This window comes from Balaenoptera borealis (assembly GCF_965194805.1).
Source record: "Balaenoptera borealis genome assembly, chromosome: 19".
In the NCBI taxonomy this organism is placed as follows: Eukaryota; Metazoa; Chordata; class Mammalia; order Artiodactyla; family Balaenopteridae; genus Balaenoptera; species Balaenoptera borealis.
This window is the reverse complement of record NC_138878.1, coordinates 35919665-35945886: the sequence shown is the minus strand read 5'-3', so window position 1 is coordinate 35945886 and position 26222 is coordinate 35919665. Positions and strand designations below refer to the sequence as shown.

At 36.8% G+C, this 26222-nt stretch overlaps 1 protein-coding gene across 1 annotated transcript in view; it reads right to left on the bottom strand.

Annotated features, from left to right (window-relative positions):
• The window catches only part of LOC309617712 (uncharacterized protein), a gene marked incomplete at its 5' end in the record, with an annotated part of 49379 nt that overhangs the window by 6639 nt on the left and 16518 nt on the right, over positions 1 to 26222 (bottom strand). Inside the window, one exon of the mRNA XM_082370230.1 lies at positions 11335 to 11437. Coding sequence (XP_082226356.1) covers positions 11335 to 11437 — 103 coding nt within the window. The remainder of the gene's footprint in view (positions 1 to 11334; positions 11438 to 26222) is intronic.

Here is a 26222-nt window from a genome sequence, read left to right as displayed (position 1 = left end):
ATCCAACCCAACAGAGTTCATTTTAGCCTCCTCCTCTCCTTATGAGAAACCCAGTTCTTATTATCTAAAAACATATTTACCTATTTGTTCAGTTAGTACACACATAAAGCATAGATAGAATTGCTAATCTATACCCCTGTGAGAAATACATTTACTGACTAGATTACAGCATTAATGCACAGTTTTTTTATGTCTTCAACATTACAGTATCCAGTCAAGATGATATTTTTCAAAATTACTTGGGTTAGTTCTTTTCTTCCCCATCCTATTCAATGTCACTCCTTCCTCATTCCTACTACCGAATTCCCGCCTCTCCATTTCCTTGCACCCCTTTCCCACCTACCCCCTATAGGTTACCAGTAACTTCATTTTCTGGTTTAACCCCCCCGGTACTGATTTTGCACAGATGAACAGATATATGTGTATTGTCTTATATCTCCTTTCTTACATAAAAGGCAGTATGCTATAAGTACTATTGTGCTTTACTTTTTTCACTTAACTGTATATTCTCAAAAACACTCCATATCCACATCTCCATTGATAGAGATCATCCTCATTCTTTTTTTATAGCTCCATTATTCCACTGTATGGATACACAACAGTTTAATTACTTTCCTATGTATAGGCATTTAGATTGTGTCCAATATTTTGTAGTTATATACAATGCTGTAATGAATATCTGCATATGTATTTTCATATTGTTGGAGGTATATCTTCATGGTAGATTCCCAGAAATGGTCTTGCTGGGTAAATAAATACCTATGCAGTATTTTTAGGTATTGCCAAATCTCCCTTCAGAAGGAGAATTATAAAAATTATAACAATTATAACAATTTTTATTCTCACCAGCAATGTATGAGAGCACCTGTTTCCCCACAGCTTCACCAACAAAGAATACTGTCATATTTTTAAATTTTTGCCATTGATAGGTATTGTTTTAAATGCATTTCTCTAATTATGAGTGAATGTTAACTTTTTTTCCTATATTTGAGAGTCATGATTATGGCTTATTTTTTGTGAGTTGTCTGTTCATGGCTAATTCTCACTTTTCTATCTGGTTGTTATAACTTGGTTGTTATAACTTTTTCTCTCAATTTTTAAGACCTCTTTGTAGATAAAAAATATTGTTAATAAGGACCTACTGTACAGCACAAGGAACTCTACTCAATACTCTATAATAACCTATATGGGAAAAGAATCTAAAAAAGAGTGGATATATGTATATGTATAACTGATTCACTTTGCTGTACAGCAGAAAGTAACAATTGTAAATCAACTGTACTCCAATAAAAATTAATTTAAAAAAAGAATTATAGAAGTATTCTCATCTAAAAAAAAATTATCCTTTTTTGTGGCATAGATTGTGAATACTTTTTCCCACAAACTTCTTTTATGGAATTTTTGTCATGCAAGAATTTAATTTAGTGAAATTTATCACTTTTCTTTTAACGCTTCTGGATTTTAAGTCAGAGTTAAATACCCTTACTTTCTACACCAAGATTATAGAGGAATTAGTTCATGTTAGCAGTGCATTAAGGTGAACTTTTAAATAATGTTACAGGGACAAATGGGTAGCCATTTGGAAAATGCTAAAAGTAGATCATTCATTATTCCATGATAAAAGTAGATCATTTTCCAAATGGCTACCCATTTGTCCCTGCACTAGTATTAAAAGGTCTATTTTACCCATAGCTAACGTCATATTCACAGATGAACAACTGAAAACTTTCCCCCTAAGATCAGGAACAAGATAAGGATGCTCACTTTCACTGCTGCTATTCAACGTTGTACTTAGAAGTTTTAGCCAGAGCTATTAGACAAGGAAAAGAAATAAAAGGCATCCAAATTGGAAAGGAAGAGGTAAAACTATCTCTATTCATAAATGACATGATCCTATACATAGAAAATTCCAAAGAATCCATAAGAAAGCCACCAGAGCTAATAAACAAGTTTAGCAAAGTTGTAGGGTCCAAGAACAAAAATCAGTTTTGTTTTATACACCAGCAATCTGAAGAGAAAATTAAGAAAGCAATTCCATTTATAATAGCATCAAAAATAATAAAACACTTAGGGGTAAATCTAACGAAGAAGGTAAAAGACTTATATGCTGAAAACATTGCTGAAAGAAATTAAAGAATGAAAAGACAACTGTGTTCATGGATAGGAAGATTTACAATTGTTAACATGTCAGTATTACCCAAAACAATCTACAGATTCAAACACAATCCCTATCAAAATTCCAATAGTCTTTTTCACAGAAATGGAAAAGCAGATACTCATTTTCATACGGAATTGCAAGGGACCCTGAACAATCAAAATAATCTTGAAAAAGAAGAAGAAAGCTGGAGGACTCACATTTCCGAACTTTGAAACTTAACACAAAGCTACAGTAATTAAAACTATGGTATAGGCATAAGGACAAACATAAAGACCAGTGGAATAGGAAGTCTAGAAACAAACCCTCACACATATGGTCAACTGATTTTTTGACAAGACAGTCCAGTGGTTAAAACTCCGTGCTTCCACTTCAGGGGGCACAGGTTCAATCCCTGGTGGGGAACTAAGATCCTGCATGCTGTGTGGTGCAGCCAAAAATATATATATATATATTTTTTTGACAAGGTCATGTCAAGACCTTTCAGTGGGAAAGGACAGTTTTTCAACAAATGGTACTGGGAAAACTGTATATCCACATGCAAAAGAATGAAGTTGGACCCTAACCCACACTATATACAAAAATTAACTCAAAATGGATCAGAGACCTAAATGTAAAAACTAAAACTAAACCAGTCTTAGAAGAAAACCTTGGGGAAAATTTTCATGACATTGAATTTGGCAACAATTAAAGTAAAAATAGGTAAACTGAATTACATTAAAATTTAAAACTTCCATGCTAAGGACACAATCAACAGAGTGAAAAGGCAACCTACAGAATGGAAGAAAATCATATATCTAATAAATGGTTAAATATCCAGAATATATAAAGAACTCTTACAACTCAATAACAACAACAAAAAACAAATAACCTGATTAAAAAATGGGCAAAAGACTTGAATAAATATTTCTCCAATGAACATACACACATGGCCAACAAGCATATGAAAAAATGCTCAACATCACTAATCATTAGGGAAATGCAAATCAAAACCACAATGAAATATCACCTCACACCCATCAGGATGGCTGTTAACAATAACAAAACAACAGAAAATAACAAGAGTTGGCAAAGATGCAGAGAAATTGGAACCCTTGGGTACTGTTGGTGGGAATGTAAAATGGTGCAGCTGCTATGGAAAACAGTACGTTGGTTCCTTCAAAAATTAAAAATAGAATTACCGGGACTTCCCTGGTGGCACAGTGGTTAAGAATGTGCCTGTCAATGCAGGGGACACAGGTTTGAGCCCTGGACAGGGAAGATCCCACATGTCACCGAGCAACTAAGCCCATGTGCCACAACTACTGAGCCTGTGCTCTAGAGCCCACGAGCGCCACAACTACTGAGCCTGTGCTCTAGAGCCCGCGAGCCACAACTACTGAGCCCGCATGCCACAATTACTGAAGCCCGCGTGCCTAGAGCCTGTGCTCCGCAACAAGTGAAGCCACCGCAATGAGAAGCCTGTGCACCGCAACAAAGAGTAGCCCCCATTCGCTGCAACTAGAGAAAGCCGGCACGTGGCAACAAAGACCCAATGCAGCCAAAAATAAATAAATAAATAAATTTATTTTTAAAAAAATTTTTTTAAATAAATAAATAAATAAAACTAGAATTGCCATATGATCCAGTAATTCCACTTCTGGGAATATATCCAAAAGAATTGAAAGCAGAGTCTCAGAGAGCTATCTGTAAACCCAAATTCATAGCAGGATTATTCACAATAGCCAAAAGGTAGAAGCAACCCAAATGTCCATCAAACAATGACTGGATAAACAAAATATGGTAAATACACAGCGGAATATTATTCAGCCTAAAAAAGGAAGTAAATTCTGACACATGCTGCAAAATGAATGAACCCTGAAGACATTATGCTAAGTGAAATAAACCAATCACAAAAAGACAAATACTATATGATTCTACTTATATGAGGTACCTAGAGTAATCATATTCATAGAGATACAAAGTAAAATAGAGGTTACCAGAGGCTGTGGGGGAGGGGAAAATGGCAAGTTGTTGTTTAATGGGTATAGAGTTTCAGATTTGGGAGATAAAATAGTTCTAGAGATCAGTTGCACAAAGATGTGTATATACTTACTACTACAAAACTATACACTTAAAAATGGTTAAGATGGGGACTTCCCTGGTGGTCCAGTGGGTAAGACTCTGCACTCCCAATGCGGGGGACCGGGGTTCAAACCCTGGTCGGGGAACTAGATCCCGCAAGCATGCTGCAACTAAGACCCGGCACAGCCGAAATAAAAATAAATAAATAAAATATTTTTAAAAATGCTTAATGTGGTAAATTTTATATTTTGTGTAAATTTTATATGTTGTGTATTTTACCACAATTAACAATAAAAATTAATGAAAATTAGATAAATTGGACTTCATCAAAATTAAGAGCTTTGTGCATCAAAGGTCACTATCAAGAAAGTGAAAAGACAATCTACAGAATGGGATAAAATATTTGCAAATCATATATCTGACAGGAGATTAATACTGAGAATATAGGGAATTCCCTGGTGGTCCAGTGGTTACGACTCCACGCTTCCACTGCAGGGGGCATGGGTTCCATCCCTGGTCGGGGAACTAAGATCCCACATGCTGCGGGGCAACTAAGCCCACGGGCCACAACTACTGAGCTCGCATGCCTCAATCAGAGGAGCCCACATGCTGCAAACTACAGAGCCCACGTGCTCTGGAGCCCGCACGCCACAACTAGAGAGAGAAAACATGCACGCCACACTACAGAGAAGTCCACGCGTCACAACGAAGAGCCTGCGGCAACGAAAAAGATCCCGCACGCCTCAACAAAGCCCCTACGTGCCGCAACTAAGACCCGATGCAGCCAAAAATTAAAAAAAAAAAAAGAATTCTAGACTTTGAGGGGTAAATTAAAAAAAAAAGAGAGATCAGATTTGTGGTTACCAGAGGTGGGGGGGGAAGGGGAATTGGATGAAGTACACAAAAAGTACACATATCCAATTATAAGGTAAATAAGTACTAGGGACGTGATGTACAACATGGTAAATATAATTAACTCTGCTGTATGTTACATATGAAAGTTGTTAAGAGAGTAAATCTTAAGAATTCTCATCAGAAGGAATTTTCTTTTTCTTTTATTTTGTATCTATATGAGATGATGGATGTTCACCAAACTTACTGTGGTCATCATATCATGATGTATGAAAGTCAAATCATTTTGCTGTAAACCTTAAACTTATACAGTGCTGTATGTAAATTATGTCTCAATAAAACTGGAAGAAAAAAAAAATAAACCCTAGTAGACTTTGCACTAACCTCAGAGGCTGTTTACTTAGGGCAAGATTTAAGAATTACCTTAAAGAAGATTATTTAATCCTGAAGATGGCTGGCCAGATCACATGGAATTATTGGGAAGGCTTGAGAAAAAAACAAATGGAACAAAAAATAATAATTCAATGGTGTAATTCAATGGTTTTTAGTATATTCCCAGGGCTGTGAATCTAATTTTAGAACATTTCTTGCTCCATCTCCCACAAGAGAAACTCTGTACCCATTAAGTTATTCCCCATTCCCTCTCTATCCCTTTCCCAGCCCTAAACTATTAATCTATTTTCTGTCTATAAATTTGCCTATGTGGATGTTTCCTATAGTTGGAATCATACAGTATGTGATCTTTTGTGACTAGCTTCTTTCACGTAATATATTTTCAAGTCATTCACATTGCAGCATATATCATTACTTCCTTTCTTTTCATTGTCAAATAATATTTCATTATATGGATATACCACATTTGTTTATCAAATAGACATCAGGACTCTTTCCATTTTTTAGCTATTATGAATAATGCTGCTAATAACAGCATGTACAAGCATGATTCATGTATAAGTTTTTGTGTAGACATAGGTTTTCAATTCTCTTAAGTATATACCTAAGAGTGGAATTGCTGGATCACATTGGATCACTCTGTTTAACCATTTGAGAAACTGGCAGACTGTTTTCAAAGTGGCTGCACCATTTTACATTCCTATCAGCAGTGTATGAGCGTTTCAATTTTCCACTTTCTTTACCAACAGTTGTTATTTCCTGTCTTTTTTATTATTGCCATCTTTTTTTGTTATTGCCATCAGTGTGTGAAATAGTATCTCATGATTTTGATTTGCATTTCTCCAATGCTGAATATCTCTTCATGTACTTATTGGCCATTTGTATATCTTCTCTAGACAAATTCTATTCAAATCCTATGCCCATTTTTAAAATTGGGTTATTTCTTTTCACTATTTTTTTTTAACATCTTTATTGGAGTATAATTGCTTTACAATGGTGTGTTAGTTTCTACTTTATAACAAAGTGAATCAGTTATACATATACATATATCTCCATATCTCCTCCCTCTTGCGTCTCCCTCCCTCCCACCCTGCCTATCCCACCCCTCTAGGTGGTCACAAAGCACCGAGCTGATCTCCCTGTGCTATGCGGCTGCTCCCCACTAGCTACCTATTTTACATTTAGTAGTGTATATATGTCCATGACACTCTCTCACTTTGTCCCAGCTTACCCTTCCCTCTCCCTGTGTCCTCAAGTCCATTCTCTAGTAGGTCTGCATCTTTATTCCCATCTTGCCCCTAGGTTCTTCATGACTTTTTTTTTTTTTTTTAGATTCCATATATATGTGTTAGCATACGGTATTTGTTTTTCTCTTTCTGACTTACTTCACTCTGTATGACAGTCTCTAGATCCATCCACGTCTCTCAAATGACCCAATTTTGTTCCTTTTTATGGCTGAGTAATATTCCATTGTATATATGTGCCACATCTTCTTTATCCAGTCATCTGTCGATGGACACTTTGGTTGCTTCCATGTCCTGGCTATCTCTTTTCACTATTGAGGTGTAAGAAGTCTTTATATATTCTGGACACAAGTCCTTCTCAGATATGTGATCTGCAAATAGTTTTTCCCATTCTGTGAACTGTCTTTTCACTTTCTTGATGATATCATTTGCAGCAAAAAAAGTTTTAAATTTTTATATAGTCCAATTTATTTTTTGTTTTGTCACTTGTGCTTTGGTGTCATATTTAAGAAACCACAGCCTAACCTAAGGTCACAAGGACTTACTGCTGTTTTCCTTGAAGAGTTTTATAGTTTGATTAGCTCTTACATTTAGGCTTATGATCTAATTTGAATTAATTTTTGTGTATGCTGTGAGATAGAGGCCCAACTTCATTCTTTCACATGTAGATATACAGCAGGGTGTACTAACACTATTTGTTGAAAAGATTTTCTTTCCCATTTAATTTCCTTGGGACCCTTACTGAAAGTCAATTGACAATTTTCCTGGTTATTTTTTGCATGTTTGTTTTTCTGTATGAACTTTAAAATCAGTCTGTCTAACTCAATAAAATAACTCAGATTTTTTATTAAGGTTGCATTGAGTTTATAAATTAACTTAGGGAGGATTGACATCTTCAAGTTTTGCCATTTGTTTAAATCTGCTTTAGTATCTTTCAGGGGTGTTTGAAAGTTTCGTTGTATAGGTTTTGCACCTTATTAAATTTATTCCTAAGTATTTAATCTTCTATTTTGCTGTTGTAAACGGGCTTTTCTCTAACATTATGTTCTGTTTACTGTAAGTATATAGGCATACCTCGGAAATATTGAAGGTTTGGTTCCAGACCGTGGCAATAATGAATATTGCAATAAAGCAAGTCACACAGATATTCTGGCTGCCCAGTGCATGTTTATATTATATTGTAGCTTATTAAGTGTGCAATAGCCTTATGTATAAAAAATGTACATACCTTAATTTAAAAATACTTTATTGCTAGAAAATGCTACCCATCATCTGAGCCTTCAGTCATTCTCTTTTTGCTGGTGGAGGCTCTTGCCTTGATGTTGACGGCTGCTGACTGATCAGGGTGGTGGTTGCTGAAGGCTGGGAGGGCTGTGGCAATTTCTTAAAATAAGACAAAAGGAAAGAAATTTGCCACATCAACTGACTCTTCCTTTTGTTGCAGGAAAGGGGACCCCTTCCAGGGCTCGAGAGTGGGCTCTTGTCTAACACTCGGAAATGAATTGTCCGAGGAGACACACGTGCTGACAAAGCAATAGACTTTATTGGGAAGGGGCGCCCAGGTGGAGAGCAGCAGGGTAAGGGAACCCAGGAGAACTGCTCTGCCACGTGGCTTGCAGTCTCGGGTTTTATGGTATGGGGTTAGTTTCCCAGTTGTCTCTGGCCAATCACTCTGACTTAGGGTCCTTCCTGGTGGCATGTGTATTGTTCAGCCAAGATGGATTCCAGTGAGAAGGATTCTGGGAGGTTGGCAGGACATATGGACTGGAGTCTCCTCTCTCCTTTTGACCTTTCCCGAATTATTCCAGTCGGTGGTAGCTTGTTAGTTCCACGTTCCTTATCAGGACCTCCTGTTGTAAGATAATTCACGCAAATATCTACTATCTTGCCTGGCCAGGGAGGGCAGTTTCGGTCAGTGGTTCCCCTAACACTTTCATGAACGATTTCTCTGTAGCAAGCAATGCTGCTTGATAGCATTTTACTCCTAGTAGAACTTCTTTCAAAACTGGATTCAAGGGCTTCCCTGGTGGCGCAGTAGTTGAGAGTCTGCCTGCCAACGAAGGGGACACGGGTTCGAGCCCTGGTCTGGGAAGATCCCACATGCCGCGGAGCAACTGGGCCCGTGAGCCACAATTACTGAGCCTGCGCGTCTGGAGCCTGTGCTCCGCAACAAGAGAGGCCGTGATAGTGAGAGGCCCGCGCACCGCGATGAAGAATGGCCCCCGCTTGCCACAACTAGAGAAAGCCCTCGCACAGAAACGAAGACCCAGCACAGCCATAAATAAATAAATAAATAAATAAATAAATAAATAAATAAATAAAGTGGAAAGTCATTCTTAAAACAAACAAAAACCTTTCAAACCCTGCCTCTGCTTTATCAACAAAGTTTATATAATATTCTAAATTATTTGTTGTCATTTCAACAATCTTCACAGTATTTTTACCAGGAATAGATTCCATCTCAAGAAACCACTTTCTCTGCTCACCCATAAAAGAAACTCCTCATCTGTCAAAAAGTTTTATCATGAGATTGCAGCAATTCAGTCACATCTTCAAGCGTCACTTCTAATTTTGTGAAAATTAACAAAATGTGACACAGAGACACAAAGTAAGCAAATGCTTTTGGGAAAATGGCACCTAAAGACATGTTTGATGCAGTGTTGCCACAAATCTTCAATTTACAAAAATGCAGTTATCTGTGAGGCTCTATAAAGCGAAGCAAAATGAAATGAGGTATGCCTGCATTATGAAAGCTGATTTTTGTTTGTTAATTTTAAATCCTGCTCCTTCAGTGAATTCTTTCACTGTTTGAGTTAGTTTTATTACTGATTCTCTGGGGTCCATGTACACTATGACCTACAAATAGTTACTGTTTTACTTCTTTTATGCCTCTTACTGATTTCTCTTATTTAACTGCCTTGGCGAATTTACTTCTAATATAATACTGAACAGTAGTGGAGACAGTGGGGATGCTTGCCTTGTTCCTGATCTTAATGGATATGTCTGTAGTGTTTCCCCATTTAAGTAAAACACTAACTTTAACACTAAGATATATACTTTATCAAGTTAAAGTATTCTTCAATTCCTACTTTCTTGAGTGTCTCTATTATGAATGGGTACTGAATTTTGCCAAAGACTTTCTCAGCATCTATAGAGATAACCTGATCAGATTTTTTCCTTATACTTATTAATATGACATATGATATTAATAGATTTCCTTATATTATACTGATGGGGCCAAATGTGCCACTCTGACATGTGGATTATTTTGAGCTAAAAACAATCAAAGCACAAAAGGCTCAGGAAGAAACTTTGAACTTCCCTCTTAAATGCCTAAAAGAATTTAAGATATGAAGCCTGTCCCAGGAAGAAGCTATCACCATAGATAACTATAGTTAAGTATTAGGTGTGGTAGAGGGAGGAACCTAGCAAAGCACATTTGATCAAATTCCTCTCTGTGTCCCACTAGCTTTGGGCAAACATTTGTTAACCAAACATTAACTCTTTTTATCTTCCTGTGAATTACCTTACTTCCCCTTGAAGCTTCAGACCCCTATGGCCTTCTCCCTAGTCCAGAATATATACATACCTCACCTTGCCTTCTGTGAAGTTCTTTATACTTATGTAGATTCCCATGCACATGTAATAAACTTGATTTTCTCCCGTTAATCTGCCTTATATCATTTTAATTGCCAGACATAAGAACGAAGAGGGGAAGGAGGGGAAATTTCTCCTCCCCCATAGTACCAACTTTGCACTCCTGGAATAAATCTAGCCTTAGAACTTTTACCTTTGCTTTTTCCCTCTGCTTTTCCCTGGTTTTAATGTTTAGCCCCTTCATCTATTCAGATCTTAGCTAAAATATTACTTCCTCAGAGATGCATTCCCTGACTACTCAAGCAAAAGTCACCTTCCAGTCATCTTCCAAAACAGTTCCCTATTTTAATTTCCTACCTAGCACTTATTACTAGCTGCTATTTTTCCTATATATTCCATATGTATATTCTTATATATATTTTCCTTTACTGTGATAGCATTGAACCTGTTTTGGGAGTAGATTTATTGCTGTATGCCCAAGATACACAGTACCTGGCACATGTTAGCCACAATAAATTTTGTGATAAATCTACTCCCATTTGGGGTTCACTGTTAGAAATCTGATCTTATCACAGAAAAAGAAAAGAGTAACGAAAACCCACCTTCTCTGAATACATTTATTGAATAAATCTAGATTTGTCAACTTTAAAGAGAGAGCTATAAACTCAAAATTAAAATCAGCAATATTTTAGATAGTCTAACTCAGTAAACGGAATAAGATAACTGGTACTTTAAAAAATTATATTAATAATAAAACCAAAGTTCTCTTTCTTCCAGTTAACATTTTCAAATTAAATTTCTCACTAAAATTTGTTACAAAGTTTATCAGTATTGTGAAGTAGTTAACATTTAAATTGGATAAAGAACAAATCATCATAAATTGATATACTGTATCAATAAAAGCCAAAGACATACTTCAACAGACTCTAATATTATAATTTAACCAGCAAAAAAAATTTTAACTCACAAAAATTAATTTTAAATTTATATAATAGATACATAAAAGATGAAAAAGTGGTAAACTCTCACGGTTACCTGTAAAAGGTGATGATTTCTCTGAGTGTTTTATTTTTAGAGGTTTCCTATTAATAAATACATAACCACAGGGACAAGATTTACATGCAACAGGTACCTAGAGGGGAAAAAAATGGAAAAAAATATTACTATTTTACTATTTATTAAACTTCTCAAGTGTTTATGTGGTCTCTTCAACTAAACAATAGTAACTTGAAGGTAGAAATCACATTTATATTTAAACTCCACCTCCTCAAAAATTATTTGAGATAAAAATCACTTCCTTCCCATTCTCCTTTACAGTTCCACACATATAGTAAATGTTCAATATGTGAATGGCCAGGGGAAGAATGTGAAGTACAAAGTTCATTTCCTAAAATGTCAATCTCAGAATAGTTACAACATGGATTAGATGAGAAGAAAGGGATTAGTTAGAAAAATATTACATTTATCCCAGAATGAGAGGCTCTTGGCCCGTTCTGCAATGGCCCGTTCTGCAGTGCTGGCACAGAGAATGTATTAAAAAAAAAAAAATTTGACAGAGATTTCAAAGGGAGGAAGGAACAAGACTTAGACACGAATAGATTACTGATAATAAAACAGAACTGAAAATAAGTCTAAGAATTCAAACATGAGAGGGGAAGAGGGTCAGTGCCAATTACAGCAAAAGGACAATTCACAATAGCCAGTTTGAGGGAAAGGAACATGGAAGACTACAGAAAAGGTGTTGAGACATAGGTTCTCCTATTCTCTGCTTGAGGAAAGACCTTGAACAAATCCCGTAAGCCCTGCAGGTTTCTGTTTCTTTTCTAAATTTCTTTACTACCTGAAGTAGTCCATGATTTTTACATATTTTTTAAGTGAAAAAACTATTTTATCATTTAGCAACTTCACTAAGGTATAATATACAATAAAGTACATATATTTAAAATGTACAATTTGATATGTTTTGATATGTGTACATGCCCATGAAACTATCACCACAATCAAGATAGTGAATATATCCATAAGACCCAAAAGTTTCCTCATGCCCCTTTGTAATCCCCCCTCCTACCCTTCCCTCTTAATACCCCCCCCTCAAAATCCCCAGGCAACTACTGATCAGCTTTCTGTTACTATAGATTAGTTTGAATTTTCTAGTTCTACGTAAGTGGAATCATAAGTACATGCTTTTTTTTTTGTTTAGCCTCTTTCATTCAGCATAATTATTTTGAGATTTGTCCACATTGTTGCATGTAATAAGTTCATTGCTAAATACTATTCCATGTAAGGATATACCACAGTTTGCTTATCCATCAACTTGATGATGTACATATGGAGTATTTCCAGTTTTTAGCTATTACAAACAAAGCTGCTATGTATGTAGCAAATACAAGTCTTTGTATAGGCATACACTTTCTTTCCTCTTGGATAAAGAGCTACTGGCTGGATTATATAGTAGGTAAGTGTTTAACTTTCTAAGAAAACTGCCAAACTATTTTCCAAAGTGGCTGTATCATTTTACATCCTCACCAGCAGTGTATAAGAGAGTTCTAGTTCCTCCACATCCTCAGCAACACTTGGTAGGTTCAGTTTTTAATTTTAGCCATTCTAGCAGGGTAGTGGGATCTCATTGTAGTAATATCCCTCATGACTAACGATGTTGAACATTTTTTCATGTGCTTATTGTCATCTATATGTCTACTTTGGTGAGGTGTCTATTCAAATTTTTGCCCATGTTTTAATTAGATTGTTTTCCTATTATTGAGTGTTGAGAGTCCTTTACCTATTCTGGATACAAGTCCTCTTATCAGTGGCTTTCAAAGAGCAGAACTTTTAATTTTGATGACGTCAGATTTATCATTTTTTTCTTTTATGGATCATGCTTTTGGTGTGTAATTAACAAACATGTGCCTAACTATGTTCACAAAGATTTTTTACTATTTTTTAGAAGATTCATAGTTTAAAATTTAATTAAAATGTATACTTAAAAATGGTTAAGATAAATTTTATGTCATGTGTATCTTACCACAATAAAAACAAGTGGGAAAAAAGTTTTGTTTTCTGGGTTTTTGCATATGCATATCCAATTGTTCCAGCACCATTTGTTGAAAAAAAATATCCTTTCTCTACCACTGTGCTCACGCTACAGAGATGAATGGACCTCCTATCCAAAATTCGGTTCAGATGTTGACCCTGACGATCCCATCCATGCACCTGGAGGGTATGTAAAGACTTTCATAATGAGGCTTTTTGGGGAGTACAGGGAAGGCTCCCAAGGAGGTCCAAAATGGCTTGAGAGCAGAGAAAGGAGATTGGCTCTGTTTTTATTATAGTTAGGGAAAAGGACTGGGGTGAGGGTTCCTGTATGTGAGAAGCTGTGGCTTACACGGTTTGAACTTTCTGCTGGCATTAAAGAAGAGAGTACCTGAGCTTTCTTAGCAATTTCCCCAGATGTGGGACAGAAGGGGAAAGAAGTGCTGGGGCTTCAAAGCTGTTAACAATCAAATATAAAAAACGGAGTTGGGCATTTTATTACAATTCACTACTGATGTTTAACTGATGACATTCTACTTAATTGAATGTGAACTTGTTTAATTAAGCCATTTTGGCACTATATGAGGTTGGTAGCTTGAGACTAGTAAAGAAGGGGAGAGTTCCACCGAATGCCTTGTTCAGCAGCTCAGCATTGTGTATTTTGAAAAGTGAAATGAGTGCCTTGGTCACTATGGATAATGTATGGAACTCCAGAAGGAATAAGGAATGTCTTAGCGAGGCCTTGTATTGTGGCTTTAGCATGTGCGGAGAAATGTTTGGTTAATATTGGGTGTCTTGTGAGGCAAGAGATTCCCAGAAGTCTTTCTACCCAAAGGGGCAACCTTGAGTAAGGAGTTGTTGCTGCCACTGGCAGGACCAGACAGCCAAACTATTGGCCATGGCCCAAGAGTCAGTAAAAATGCGGAGAGAACTGACTGTTGGCCAGAGCATCTAGTGCTAAGATAATTGAGTGAAGTTTGGCCAGTAGTGCTGACCCTTGGATCCTGTCCTTGATCAGGAACATCCTGCTTAAGGAATTAACAGCAACAGCTTTCCCATGTGCTCCATCAACTGTGATACCATCCAAAACTGTACAAATTCCCTTTAGTATTCACTCAGTTGATCCCAAGGGGCTCCCCAAGTATCTAAAGAGTCCAGTAGAGGGGTGACATCCTCCAGCATTATGGCATCTGGCAAAGGACTGAGGACAAGGGAGACCAACCCATCCTATAGGTGGGATATGCCAGAGAGCTCAGGTTTGGCTATACTGTAGGTACTACTTTTGTTTTGGCAAGGAGGCCTTGATGAGGTACTGAGTTTACAGGGTACCGCTTCCATGACCCAAGACATAATAGGCGGCTAAGGAGGGAGCGTCATGGGCTCAGGGCCTATAAAAGCCTCTAATTGCCAGGAAAATCAGTATGTAACCAGCAATTACTGCTAATGGTGTATAGCATGGGATCAACGAGAGTAGTTTCTTGCATCAAAAGTTTACAGACAATTTATGGCCATAATGGGTAGCCTAGAGACTTCAGGAGGTGTAGAAAGAGGTTGCTAAAGCCTCTACAGTGAAGGTCTTTGGGGCACTAATGTGACTGCTGTTGACTGTTTTTTGCAATTCGGGCAGATTCTAGAGCATTTTTTTATAGGGTCTCCATTCAAGGTATCTGTAAGTAATAGCATAATTGGGCTTAAGTAAAATTTGTAAATGAGGAATATGTTGTCTTCAAGAGCCCAAAAGATGTTAGGCTTATTTGAACACTGGTGAGAGAGTCAACAGCTATTTCTTGACAGTATCAGGGACAGAGCTGTCCCAGCTTACCAAATAATTTTTCAAGACTTTAACCAAGATGGCAGGGCTTTGTACTATGGCATTATGTGTGGGGCAATGGCCCATGCCCTTTTTGTGAAATCCTTTGTTATTTGTATATCCTGAATTGAGTGTGTCAAATCAGTCCCCTTGGAGGTTGACATCACTGTGATGTCATACCTATGCTTCTGTAAGAAGCTGGATACTTTTAAGATCTTGCATATAAAGACTGTGTGCGATGGTAGGGCTGTTGAGGTAGATAGGTAAAGGTGTATTATATTCCTTTGAAGGTGTAGGCAAACTATGAATGAGAGATTCTGGAAATAGGCACTAGCCAGAACATATTAGTCAAATCTATGCAAGGTATTTATGAGATATTGATTGGAAAGAGTAAGTAATTTCAATAATAGTGCATATAGAGGCTTTAACAGGTAGGACCATGGCATTAAGGTTGTAGTAATTCACTGTGAGGCGCCATTCATTCTTTCTAAGTTTAAAAATCAGGTAAAATTGGGCTATTAAATGGAGAAGCAGTGAAGATAACCCCCCTTTCTCTAAATAAGTCTTGAATAACAGGTTTCAATTCATCAAGGCCCTGTTTTAACTTTTATTGAGCCATATTAACTATTTTAACTGGGGGAGATGGGGAAGTCCGTGGGGTCCCATTTGGTCAAGCCAATTGTGAGTGCCATAGACTTACTTTTAATGTATTACTTGATAGGTCAGATCATCCATGCCCACTATGGGATATTTTATGGCAGTAGCCGCTATGACTATAGGGAATTCAGGCAAAGCAGTAGTTCTGATAGTTCTCTCTGTGTGGTAACTCTACTAAAAGTATAGGGGTATCTTGTTTAAATTTGGTGGGATCCCAGGTATAACTATAATTTGAGCCCCAGTATTAAGGCCATGAAGGTTTGCCAACTGGTATACTTCGGTATATATTAAAGTCAACTCAGAACCTATGTTGTAGAGGCAAAAAGGGCAATAAGAGACCTTTTATCTTTTCATTGCACAAAACCTAATAGGAAATTTTGGATTTCTGATAGAGTTAAATTGTGGACCTGTTTCAGCTTTTTGTTTCCTTGATCTCTCTGAGCTCTTAACTCCGTCTCCTCAACTCTTAGCTCCGTCTGCCATACTACTCCTGAGTTTCCTTTCCCTGTGCCACAGCCAGGAATTCTCTTAAGGTGGTTAGCTAGGGCAATCATAGGGCTCACCTAATTTGTTTCTCAATTCTCAGGGTCACTACCCTACATTGCCTAATGTCAAGTGTCTTGAAAACCATTGTCTTAAATGTTTCATCTGCTTTTTATGGTTGCTGCAGGTGGGAAAATAAATCTGGTCTTTCATCATATTGCTTCTTGTTTAAAGGAAATTATAGATTCACATGCAGTTATAGGAAATACTACAGAGACAGCCCTTATATACTTTGTCTAGTATCCCCCAACAGTAAGATTCTGTAAAACTAGAGTATAATACCAGAGTATCGATATGATACAATCCACCGTGATCTTATTCAGGCATTTCATCATATTTTAGCACGTCAATCCCACGCCAAAAAAAAAAAAAAGGCTTTTGAAGAGACACTGCCCCCAAGATTTCACTAATGATGATCCCTGAATTAAGAATTACTCACCAAAAACCAGAAATGATTTTCAAATACCAGCAAGAATAAGTTCAGACAGAAAACTGCAATTCCATATGTAAAGAAGTCTATTCTCCTACCGTTCTTCTTGCATAAAGCTTAGCTGTAGTGCTTTACATTCATGTATTTTTAAGATGCCTCATACTCTAGAATACAAACATTTTGTCTAAACTAATTAACACTAAGCTAACTAAAATTCTGGTAGAATTCTTTTTCTTCAGTAAAAATACTGAAAAAGCAGATCTCTAGCTTGTATTTAAGAGGAAAAAAACTTTGATAACTGACTTCTAAATCACAACTGTTACTCCAGATACATCCAAGTCCATAGTTTATTAAGTATATCATGTGGTTCTTTCTAATCACAAATAAAAATGTTAATTTTTGAAAAGAGGAAACTATACTAGAGATAGGTATGTTGGTCATTTTTTCAGTTTACATCTTTGTTCAAATAAAATTCAAAGGTATCAATTCATTTATTTAAAATTAAACATATCACCAAGAAAGGCATATATGCCTTCACTCAGAACTAGCAAAGACTGTTTTGGTTAAATGAGAAATGATACACAAACACTCACATTCAATTAATAGGTTGATTTCCATTACTTAATGAAAATGTTTAATGTAACATTCCTGCAACTGAGCTAATTATCATCTTCCAAGACAACAACAACAAGCAACTACTACCTCCACCAAATTCATTTATAAAAAGAGCTTCCTCTAGAAACAACTGTAAAATGGGTTGGACAAGTTGGATACTATTAATCCAAGAGTTAATTACACTACAATTTGTACTCTGTATTGAAAATATTAATGACTTGCTGTAACATTGCATTTCCAGGATCTTTTTTTAATTCAAAGTATCACTTGCTAATAATATCAATTGTGGGAACACTACATCAATTGATTCCTTGAATGTAGATTGTTTTTACATTTTTCCAAGTAAAACTGGAAACAAACTATAAGGAAAAAGTCCTTGTTTTATTTTGTTTCTTAGATTCAAAGGAGCTATAAAATAACCACATTATAAATAACTCATTCCAATCCTTTATTACAAAGAGAACTGAAAATCACTGTCAGCAGACATATAATTCATAATGTGATTGCTCTGTGTCAAATAAAACATTCTCCAAATTAAAAAAAAAAACTGCTTTATAAGAAAACAAAAAACATACAAACACACACCAAAAAACCCTAAGGTAATAATTAAAACAACAAATACACAAAAAGTACTAAAAAGAACAAATATTTTAATGATTTCCCTTACATGAGGTAACTAGAATAGACAAATTCATAGACAGAAAGTAGAACAGGGCTTCCCTGGTGGCGCAGTGGTTGAGAGTCTGCCTGCTAATGCAGGGGACATGGGTTCAAGCCCTGGTCTGGGAAGATCCCACATGCCGCGGAGCGGCTGGGCCCGTGAGCCACAACTACTGAGCCTGTGCGTCTGGAGCCTGTGCTCCGCAACAAGAGAGGCCACAATAGTGAGAGGCCCGCACACTGCGATGAAGAGTGGCCCCCGCTCGCCGCAACTGGAGAAAGCCCTCACGCGGAAATGAAGACCCAACACAGCCAAGGATAAATAAATAAATAAATTAATTAATTAATTTTAAAAGAACAAAAAAAAGAAAGTAGAACAGAGGTTACCAGGGACTAGGGGGAGTGGGGAATGGGGAGTTATTGTTTAAGGGTACAGGGTTTCAGGTTGGAATAATAAGAAAAGTTCTGGAGACAGATGGTGGTGATGCTTATACAACACTGTGAATGTACTTAATGCCATTGACCTGTACACTTAAAAATGGTTAAAATGGTAAATTTTATGTTATGTAGATTTTATTAAAAATTTTTTAAATGCTAGAAGGCTAACAATAATTTTGAATACTATACACTCATAAGGACTTGGTCAACTCTGAGTTATATGAATAATAGATGTGACACACCTTGGAAATGAAAAGCATAAATGATGTTGATGGATATTTCTCAACTTTGGCACTATTTTGTTTGTGACCAATAACTTGCTGTGATGAGCTGTCCTCTGCATAGTAGGATGTTTATCAGCATCCCTGGCCTCTTCCCAGTAGAAGTCAGTAGCACTTCCCATCCAATTGTGACAACCAAAAATGTCTCCAGATTTTGCTGAATGTCCCCAGGGGAACACAATCACTCCTGGTTCAGGACTACTGGTTTAGATGATTCTGAACGACATTTTTAATACAGGTCTGCAGAGAATTTTACAAAGAAACTGAAATATTCTACCTCTTTCCTGCTTATAGTATTTCTATAACTATGTTTCTAAATTTTTTAAAGGATAATATATTCAAATGGAAAAATTCCTTCAAACTCTAAAGATTTTATATATTATGTATAAAATACATAGAAAAACTTAATATGATATGCTTCAGGTATTGTAGAATCATCATAGTACTCATATGCAATATTCTAATAATCTTATTTGTTGTGTAGTCAAAAAAAAAAGTAAGAAACAAAACATGGCTTTCTGGTTTCCGATTTTTTTTAGCTTATATCTTAAAGAATTGTTTCTTAATCCAGTTTAGAAAGAAAAAACTTCACCTTTAAAAAATTAGAAAACCTCAACTATAACATAATATTACTTTCTTCAGTTTTTTACTAAGAGAATATAGCACATTTAAGAATCAACAGGGCTTCCCTGGTGGCGCAGTGGTTGAGAGCCTGCCTGCTAATGCAGGGGACACGGGTTCGAGCCCTGGTCTGGGAAGATCCCACATGCCGCGGAGCGACTGGGCCCGTGAGCCACAACTACTGAGCCTGCGCGTCTGGAGCCTGTGCTCCGCAACAAGAGAGGCCGCAATAGTGAAGAGGCCCGCGCACCACGATGAAGAGTGGCCCCCGCTTGCCGCAACTAGAGGAAGCCCTCGCACAGAAACGAAGACCCAACACAGCCAAAAATAAATATAAAAATAAATAAATAAATAAAAGAGCCTTCCCTAAATTAAAAAAAAAAAAAAGAAAAGCAGCTTCATTATTAAAAAAAAAAAAAGAATCAACAAGTTTGAGGGACTTCCCTGGTGGTCCAGTGGTTAAGACTCTGTGCTCCCAATGCAGGGGGCCCGGGTTTGATCCCTGGTCAGGGAACTAGATCCTGCACGGCACAACGAAGATCCTGCATGTGGCAACTAAGACCGGGCGCAGCCAAATAAATAAATAATTTTTTTTTTTTAAATCAACAAGTTTGATTAAATTCTCATGAATATTCCCTTAAGAATTTACATTAAAAATTGAAACAATGTGCTTCAACGTACGTAATATTTATTATATTCAAAAGAATGTATGTAGCATAATTAGCTCTCTCCAAATGAAACTGAGCTCTTATTATGACAAAAACTTCTAGTTGTCCTTAGATTTTCTTTTCACCTTTAAGCCAGCATATTAAAAAATAGGCTTTTTTTTTTTGTCCTGAAAGATTATTTTCTGCCAGGTGAAACATATCAGGATTTACAATAGTTTCTGACCTGAAGAAACTGGAAGATATTATGCATACAATGTAAACCTAAGCTTTTACTCTATTAATCAGAACAAATGAAAATGTTTTAAATATTGAAATATTTTCTTCCAAAGTAAAATTACTCAAGTCAGTTATGTCAGAACATAATAAATTTAATTTTAAGCTAAGAATTAGAGTTTAAATAGGTTTTCCTTACTTCAGAAAACCTTACCAAATCCTTTTTATACTATATACTGGCAGTGCTTATTGGCACTGGAACAACATCAACTATATTTCTCTTGTTTAATCTTTCTCTGATCACATTTCCACCACTGTCCATAAACCATATTTGTATAAAACACAATACAGATTTGGTTGGTCCACAAGATTGCTCCCCAAACAATGTACTAAAATCTCCTTTAAAAAAAAAAAGAGGGGGCTCTCCAGTTTTCACAAATTACTCATATTTAAAATAAGTATATGTGTATATATTTTTTTCTATTATTTTTTTTTAAAGACATATATAGTTGGTTAAGGAAGGCATCAGCAGACTTTTTTTGCACAGATTAGTAAATATTTTTGGCTTATGATCATATAACTGTTCGTGTCTCATATTTTTTTTTTTCCTTTTTCTTAGTAACTCTTTAAAAATGCAAAATATTTGATCTTAAAAAAAAATGCAGAAAACATTCTTAGCTTGTGGGTCCTACAAAAACAGGCCAGGAGCCAGATTTGGTATGGGAGCCATATTTTGCTTGAGAGCCATATTTTGCCCACCTCTGACTTAAAGCAAAAAGTACAACATCATATTGTTGAGTTTATAACATTTATAGATGTAACAAAGATGATAACAATAGCAAAAATGACCAACCTTTCCAATTTGCCCAGGACTGAGGGAGTTGCCCAGACACAGAACTTTCAGCGCTAAAACTAGGAAATAAAACTTATCAGGAGATAAGCTGATCACTCTAATTATAGCACAAAGGCTAGGAGAAGTAAAGGGAACTAGATGGTTGCAAAATTCCTATATTTTTCCTGAACTAATCCAATATTGCCTCTAGACTGTGATAAGTTAGAGCTGCATAACGTAATTCCTAGAGCAATCACACACACACACACACACACACACAAAAGCAAACAAATAAAGGTAAGAGGCCAAAAGAGAAATTAAAACATAGTACCAATAACATGTAATTAAGACAAAAGAGGGAGAAAAAGAGAAACAGAAGAATAAAAAGCTGATGAGACAGAAAACAAACAGCAAAAAAAAAAAAATTAAATCCAAACATATAAGTTACATCATATGTGAATGGATTAATTCTCCAATCAAAGGGCAGACATGGTCAGATGGATAACAAAGCAAAACCAACACTAAGCTGTTTACTTTAAATACAAAGAAACACACTTTAAATACAAAGACACTAACAGGTTAAAGGGATAAAGTAAGAAAAAACATACATGAATTTTTTGGTTTCCCAGTGTGTATAAAATTAATGCTTACACTATACTGTAGTTTAGTAAGTATGTAATACCATTATGTCTACAAAAACAATGTATATACCTTAATTAAAAAATAATGCTGTTGGAAAAATGGCACTGATAGACTTGCTCAACACAGGGCTGCTATAAACCTTCATTGTGTAAAAAATGCAGTATCTGCAAAGCATTGTACAATAAAGTGCAATAAAACAAGGTATGTCTGTAGATGCAGAAAAAACATTTAACAAAAATCCAACACCCATTCATGATAAATGCTTTCTGTAAACAAGGAATAGAGGGGAACTTCCTCAACTTTATAGTAGATATCTACAAAAAACCTACAGGTAACATAATACTTAATGGTGGGAAACAAGAAGCATTCTCACTAAGATCAGGAAGAAGACAAGGATGTCCCCTCTCACCACCCTTTTTCAACCTCACACTGGAAGTCCCAGCTAATTCAATAAGACAAGAAAAGGAAATAAAGGGCATACTGATTAAGAAGGAATAAATAAAATTGTCTTTTTTGCAGATGACATGATTGTCTATGTAGAAATCCAAATTAATCAACCAAAAATCTCTTGAAATAAGCTACTGTAACAAGATTACAGGACACAAGGTTAATGCAAAAAAGCCAACTGCCTTCCTATACCCCAGGAATAAACAAATGGAATTTGAAATTAAAAGCACAATACCATTTATAATTAGCATGGCAAAAAAATGGAATTCATAAGTATAAACCTAATAAAATATGTACAGTAAGTCCCCTACGTACGAACCTTCAAGTTGCGAACTTTCAAAGATGCGAACATGCATTCACATGTCCAATCATATAAGTTAGTTCAAGTGTCTGGTGTACATTGTCACGTGCGTGCATCCTCTACAAGTGGTTGTGCTTTTGTGTACTTTACAGTCCTGTATAGAGTACAGGAGTACAGGATCTTTATTTCAAGCCCAGGATGTCCAGAAGCAAGTGTAAAAGCAGCAGTGATGTAGCTGGTACTGCTAAGAAGCACCAAGCAATAATGATGGAAACAAAAGTGAAAATAATTGAGACAGTGGGGCGAGACAGTAAGATAGTAGACGTTGCTCGTTCTTATAACATGAATTGTTCAACCATCAATGATTCTAAAGAACAAGGACAAGATCATGGAACATGTGAAGTCTGCTGTGCCAATGATGTCAACAGTAATATTGAAGAAGCATGGAAAAGTGATAGAGGAGATGAAGAAATTTCTCAGTTTGTGGATGCAGGATCAGCATCAGTGTCAAGTCCCACTCAGCTTAATGTTGATTCAAGAGAAAGCTAAAAGGCTTTATGAAGACTTGAAGAAGAAACACGGTGAAGAATCAGAGGGCACATCTTTTAGTGTCAGCCATGACTGGTTTCATCAGTTCAAGGCTAGAACCAACCTTCACAACATAAAAGTAAGTGGTGAGGCAGCGAGTGCAGATACAGTAGCTGCCCAGGAACTTCCTGAAATGCTTTGAAAAATTATGGATGAAGGCGCATATTTACCCGAGCAGCTTTTTAACGTGGATGAGACAGGACTGTACTGGAAGAGGATGCCAGACCAAAGTTACATCAGTAAGAAGGAAAACTTGATGCCAGGCTATAAACCAGCGAAGGATACGCTAACTCTGTTGTTTGGTGGCAATGCTTCCGGCAATATGAGGCTGAAGCCTCTCTTAGTTTATCATTCAGAGAACCCAACATAGCCAAGGGCTCCCTTCCTCTTGTGTGACTGAGTATCCCCAAAGCCTGGGTTACACAGGCCATTTACCAGGACTGGTTTTTCCACCACTTTATCCAGGAGGTAGCGAAATGTTGCTTGGAGAAGGACATCCCATTCAACATTCTTTTGCTGCTTGACAATGCTCCGGGCCACCCCCCATTAGTGGACAACTTTTATCCTAACGTCGAAGTAGTGCATCTGCCGCCAAATACTATGTCGCTCACCCAACCTATGGACCAGGGAGTTATAGCAACTTTCAAGAAATATTATTTAGGTCACACTTCGTCAGGCGGTAAAGGCGAGTGACACGAATCAGGAACAACCTTGCAACAATTTTGGAAGGACTATAACATCTACAAGGCCATAAAAAACATTAACTTTGCTTGGCATGAGGTTACGGTTGTCATCATGAATGGGCTTTGGAAGAATCTTTGCCCACAGTTTGTTCACGATTTTCGTGGGTTTGAGAAGGTGGATGAGAGTCCAAAGAGGTCTAAGCTGGAGCGAGATCTGCAAGACAACGACTTCACTGAACTCCTTGCTGAGCAACACAAGGAGCTTCCTAATGAAGACCTGATGGAATTGGAGGCCGAGAGAAAGGATGAAGAGAGACAAGAGGAAGAAGAAGTAACTGAAGAACCAAAGAGATTCACAATGCAGGAAACGGCAAGGGGATTTTACTTGAGGAGGCACTGTTAGTTTTTGAGGCACAGGACCCGAATGTAGAATGGTACACAAAGCTTGCAGCAGCTGTTCAGAATGCTATCCAGTGCTATCGTGTCATCTATGATGAGGAAAAAAGAGCTACTACCCAGACATCACTGGATCGTTTCTTCAAAAAGGTACATAGAATTGAATCCAGCAAAGAACCAGAACCTGTGCCATCACCGTCAGGCGTGAGTGAAATTGCAGCTTGCACTCTGTCTCCTATTGCTGACGATCCTTCAGCTCTACCATCTCCCCCCTCCTCTCCCTCCTCCAGCCAGTAACCCTTCTCACCTGTTCACTCAATACAAGCCCCTGTATGACAGCTGTTGTACTGCACTACTGTACTTTTCAAGGTACTGTACTGTAAGTTTTAAAATGTTTTCTTTATTTTTTGTGTTTGTTTTTTATGTATTATTGTGTGAAAAGTATTATCAACCTATTACAGTACAATACTATATAGCTGACTGTGTTAGTTGGGTACCTAGGCTAACTCTGTTGGACTTAACGAACAAATGAGACTTTCAAACACACTCTCAGAACAGAACACACTCTTGGAACGGAACTCGTTCATAGGTAGGGGACTTACTGTACAAGATCCATATTAGGAAAACTACACAACTATAATGAACAAAATCAAAGAACTAAAATATACGGATATTCCATGTTCATGGATAAATAGACTCAATATTGTCAAGATGTCAGTTCTTCCCAATTGATCTAAAGAGTCAATGAAATCCCAATCAAAAGCCCATCACGTTACTTTGTGGAGATCAACAAACAGATTCTAAACTTTACATGTAGAGACAAAAGACCCAGAATAGCCAACCCAACATGTAAGGAGAAGAACAAAGTTGGAGGTTTACTATAAAGCTACAGTAACTAAGACAGTGTGATACTGGTGAAAGAACAAATAAATCAATGGAACAGAAATAAAGGGCCTAGAAATAGACACACATAAATCAGTCAACTGAACTTTGACAAAGAAGCAAAGGCAATACAATGGAGCAAAGATGGTCTTTTCAACAAATGGTGTTAGAACAACTAGACACCCACATGAAAACAACAACAACAACAAATGGAATCTAGACACAGATCTTGCATCCTTCACAAAAATTAACTCAAAATGGATCACAGACCTAAATGTAAAACACAAAACTATAAACTCCTAAAAGATAACATAAGAGAAAATCTAGATGACTTTGTGTTTGGTGATTACCTTTTACATATGACACCAAAGGTACAATCATGAAAGAAAGAACTGATAAGCTGGGTTTCATTAAAATTACAATTTTCTGCTCTGCAAAATATACTTTCAAGAAAATGAAAAGACCAAGCCACAGACTGGGAGAAAAGATTTGCAAGAGACATATCTGACAAAGGACTGCTATCCAAAATATACAAAAAACTCTTAAAACTCAACAGTAAGAAAAATAACCCAATTTTTTTTTAAAGGGCCAAAGACCTTAAAAGACATGTCACCAAGAGCATTTAAGCATATGAAAAGATGCTCCACATCATATGTCATCAGGGAAATGCTAACTAAAACAATGAGATTCCAGTACACACTTATTAGAATGGCCAAAATCTGGAACACTGACAACACCAAAATCTGACAAGGATGTGAAGCAAAAGGAACTCTCATTGCTGGTGGGAATGCAAAATGCCACAGCCACTTTGGAAGACAGTTTGGCAGTTTCTTACATAACTAAACATACTGTTATCTTACAATCCACCAATCTTGCTCCTTGATATTTACCTGAAAGAGTTGAAAACTTATATCCACACAAAAACCTGCACACGTTTATAACAGCTTAATTCATAATTGCCAAAACTTGGAAGAAATCAAGATGTCCCTCAGTAGGTAAATGGATAAATAAACTGTGGAACTTCCAGAAAATGGAATATTATTCAGTGTTTGTAAAAAAAAAAAAAGGCTAGGGTTTCCCTGGTGGCGCAGTGGTTGAGAATCTGCCTGCCAATGCAGGGGACATGGGTTCGAGCCCTGGTCCGGGAAGATCCCACAGGCCGCGGAGCAACTGGGCCCGT